Source organism: Plasmopara halstedii, assembly GCF_900000015.1.
Source record: "Plasmopara halstedii genome assembly, contig: Scaffold_816, whole genome shotgun sequence".
Lineage (NCBI taxonomy): Eukaryota > Oomycota > Peronosporomycetes > Peronosporales > Peronosporaceae > Plasmopara > Plasmopara halstedii.
The window spans coordinates 698,944-702,949 of NW_020187732.1; the positions used below are offsets into that span (position 1 = coordinate 698,944).

Sequence of the window (4,006 nt, forward strand, 5' to 3'; positions counted from 1 at the left end):
CTATTTTTGTCTCGCATTTCTGCAAAAGTCATCCAGATACGCAGTACTGGGTTCTCAAAGAGGCTATCAGCATCTGCATTCAATTTGATCCCATCGAAAACTTCTGCTGCGGTCCATTGACGACTAAGCCAATAATGTATCAGGAGCTCTCTCACGTAATCGAGATCGTGATTAAAACCGTCATCGATCGGCCGCGAAGCAACTGCTCGTGCTAAATCCTCTTCTTTTTTTAATTTCTTTAGCAGCCCTTCAATAAAGTCTCCGCCATCCCATTCGTTTTGATATTCGTGTACAATGAAACCTCTCAGAGCTGTTAATTCCACCATATCGTTAATTTTGTCAGCTTCAATACCCTCCAGCACATCGTCAACTTTGCCTGTTTTAGCCTCCCCCACCATTTCACCAACTTTAACTCCATTGGCTTGAACACCCCCCAGCTCGTGGTTCAGATTAGCTGCGATGGCCTGCCTCAACATCTCATACACCTCTTCAGCCTCATAGCCTCGCATTCTCCAGCTTACGAGTCTTAACATTGACGCCACCGCTGAGGATGACCCACCTTCTGCAATATTTGCTGCTAACATCTTGTCCAGCGTATCATAGTCGTAGTGTTCCAGTAACTTGAGCAGCAAAAACTTGTGTCGAGGAACTGTGTCCTTTCCAAGAGCTGTACACAGAAGAAGCCACGTCTGCAATGCTGGACTTTTCAGAAAGTCGCTTTTTGTTGCATCGAGACGAAGTAGTGCGTAAAGTTTTTCTTCATCGATCTGCTTACCAGAACGAAGCCACTTGTTTACCAAAGTGTATAATAGATGGTTCGCCATATCATGCGTCGCTGGTGTCTTATGAGCTTGAGTGATAATAGTAGCCAGCTTTGCATCGTCTTTATAATGATTAATTAGTGTCGAAATCATAGCGGCCCCCGCTCGGTCATCTTCCCCGTACGCTTTTTCAACGACAGTAGCCCATTTCTCGAACGACGGGCTTTCAAGTAGCTTTGACGCACTCGCTTCGTTTTTGTAGCGCAAGAAAAGATCGTCGACAGCCGCCTGCTTGTTGGCTGCGAAGCGTACGTATAGAGACGGCGCAAGCGTTTTTACTAGCCATGAACTTGCAATACTGTGTACTAGATGGAGCTTTGAAAGCTTGTTTTTAATATATAAAAGAAAACTCACCACAGCCTTCCATATTCTTGAATTTGTGACCTTCAGTCGCATCGCTAAAAGTTTCCTTGCCATCTTCTTCCGTAGTTTTGATTTTTTGACCTTCTTCCGCATTAATGCAAGCGTTTTTTCCACGGACTTCCATTGTCTTGATTGTGTGATTTTCTTCCATATACTTGGCTGCGTAATCGTCTTCTGCAAATCAACAGGAAGCTCCGCCATTCTCTCCGCACGAAGAAAACGGACTTGATCCGTCATTGTCAGTAAAGGCAGATCCGATGGTTCATGCGCTTTAAGACTAGTTACACTCCATGATATCAAAAAGTCTGTTGCTGAGATGTCGTTATACAGAAAGAGCGCAGATCCTGATAGTAACGTGAAACATACGAATTGTATTGCAAGTCTCGGCTTGGGAGTCATTTGAGAAATGAGGCCATGATGTCTGGTCGGCAACTCATGCTTGATTGTCTATTTACGTTTTACTCAAAAATGAGCTTTGGCTTCTCATATTTTGGGTCATTTTATCTAGATTCAAAAATAAAGCCGGAGCAAAAATGCTGAATTCTTATCTTATCCCATCCTTTAATCAAGTTTTCAAATCCGTCTGGCGAAAACGTAAATCTGGGCGCACAAATCTATGCCCTCCATAAAATTTCACGATACCTTGTTCGTGGCAGAAGTTATCAATTTTGACTTCGTGCACAATTATGAAATTAAATTTGGTAGAAATAACGACGGAGAATCGCGCACATGAAGTATGTATCAGTTGAACGCCAGCAAGTTAGATCTGGAGCATGAGATAAATCTTTTCAGAAAACTTTTGATATAAAACATGCTTAAATTTGACATCGAGTCCTCCATGGCCTCTGTGCGCTCAATGAGTCATTCAATGTGTTCGAGGTGCTACAGAATCGCTCCAAACTTAGTGTTAGAGCTTTGATGCACTTTACTACCTGAAGAGATTATGTAACGGGTTTCATGCGCCCTGGTATAAAGGGTGTGGGTTACACAAGATTTTGCGACCAAACAAGAATGTCAGATACATAATATGGTGTGACTACATAACCGTGTGCTCACACTGAAATAACAATAGTGGCCGGAACAGCCAGACGTTGGTTTTACGATGATATTAGGAGATAAAACCGAGAAATAAAGTTTTAGTTTCAAACGGAAGAGTTTATTAGCCTTGACCAGGGTGAACACGCACTCCGTCATCCGGTGTCACCCTCACTTTCCGCTCCTATGAAGCTCCGATGTTATCTACATCATCCGACGAAATACTGCCAACCCTGCAGTCTTCGTCCAGTGAATAACGTGCCACTCCACGCGCATCTGACCGGCCGTGCCCAAGATGCCTCGGACTCTGTCCGACCACGCCATCAATGGCATGCAGCGACTGCTTCGCAACGAGATATGTGCTCAGTGGTTTACGTGCCACTTCTCGTGCATCACAGGGGCCTCGCCATCGATGCCTCGGCCCTTGGCCGACCATTCACGCATGACATGCAGCGACTGCTTTGATACTCGAGCAGCGCTCAGTGGGGTTACGTGCCACTCCACGATCAGTCCGCGAGCCACGCTCGTGACTCCAGTCCGATACACCGTTGCTGTCTACCAACTTGGACATTCCAATGTCCAGCGCGTTGACCATCTCGGTCCAGTGCTCTCGCCAATAGCGCTTTTGTCTCCTAGCAGAGGTGGGTTCATGACTCGCCAAAGCTCCACCAGGAGACGCGCGTGTTGCGCCTTAGGTCTTTGACATCCAATCAATCCATGGTTCATGGTGTTCCAACCATGCCATTCCTAGGATGAGATCATACCTTGCGCTCAAGTCTAAGACTAGACAGCGATCCACGCTATCAAAGTCAAGGAACTTGTCTCCGAGGTCCACAGGGGCCTTCGGGACCGTGATACACGTCCTCGTCGCTAGGTGAACAGTGACGATGTCACCCAACCGCGCTTCCAGCGCCTCAGCATACAGCTGACTTATTGCCATCGTGGAGCATCAAGCATAATTGCCCGATGCCCCAGAATCGATGAGGATCTTCCACGGCTTCTCGAAGCCCTTTACGGTGGCCTCCACAACCAGCAAGCCCGGCTTGCATACACGTTCGGTGTTTAGAAGCACGGATCTGTTCGGGGCTGGGCTCTGTTCACCTCTACCTCCCTACCGTTCAACAAAACTCAGTTCTTCCCCAGTAGGTCGCCCCGCGCCTACTGGGTGGTGTTATTTCCCCGCGACGAACAATACTGGTAGGAATTGGGGTGATGGCTCGAAAAACCTTGACGCGCCTTGCGCCGGGGGCAACCGTTTCGAAGGTGACGGGTGTCTCCATAGACATAATATTGTCGTATATTTGTGTGCAGCTCGGAGCTCTGCTCCTTCGTCCTCAGCATAGCTAAGATCCGTGGGCACAGACCCGCTCGACGAGCTGTTGGAGTGTGCATTCCAACCAAGTCGTGCCGACTTGAAATCGAATTTGGCATTCAATACCATTTTCACCGCCTCTTCAAATGAAGATGGATGCACTCGGAGGATTTCCATTCTGGCCACGCCAGTGTAAGGCTTTTCATAAACACGGTCACTGTAACCGCCTCCGGAAAGGGATCTGCTACCATTCCGGCAATGAGGATGCGCATCTCTTGGACAAAGTCCACCAATTCCTTGTTACCTTGTCGGGCGGCAAGGAAACGCGATCGCACGCGAAATGCCTGATTAGGCGGCGAGAACACTTGTGAGAGCTGTAATTTCAGCTCTACCCAGGAGGGAAACACAGCTTCGACTGAAGTGCCGCACGTCAGTTCCCATTCTCGCGCTCGACCACCGAGCTTTGAGATGGCTA

General features: G+C 47.6%; 1 protein-coding gene across 1 annotated transcript in view; it reads right to left on the bottom strand.

The window, feature by feature from the left end:
• Positions 1-1,583, bottom strand: part of PHALS_14087 (uncharacterized protein) — a gene marked incomplete at both ends in the record, with an annotated part of 1,614 nt that extends 31 nt beyond the window's left edge. Inside the window, one exon of the mRNA XM_024729827.1 lies at positions 1-1,583. This exon is cut by the window's left edge and continues 31 nt beyond it. Within this exon, the coding sequence (XP_024580165.1) occupies positions 1-1,583 (1,583 nt within the window).
• Positions 1,584-4,006: the final 2,423 nt, after the last annotated feature.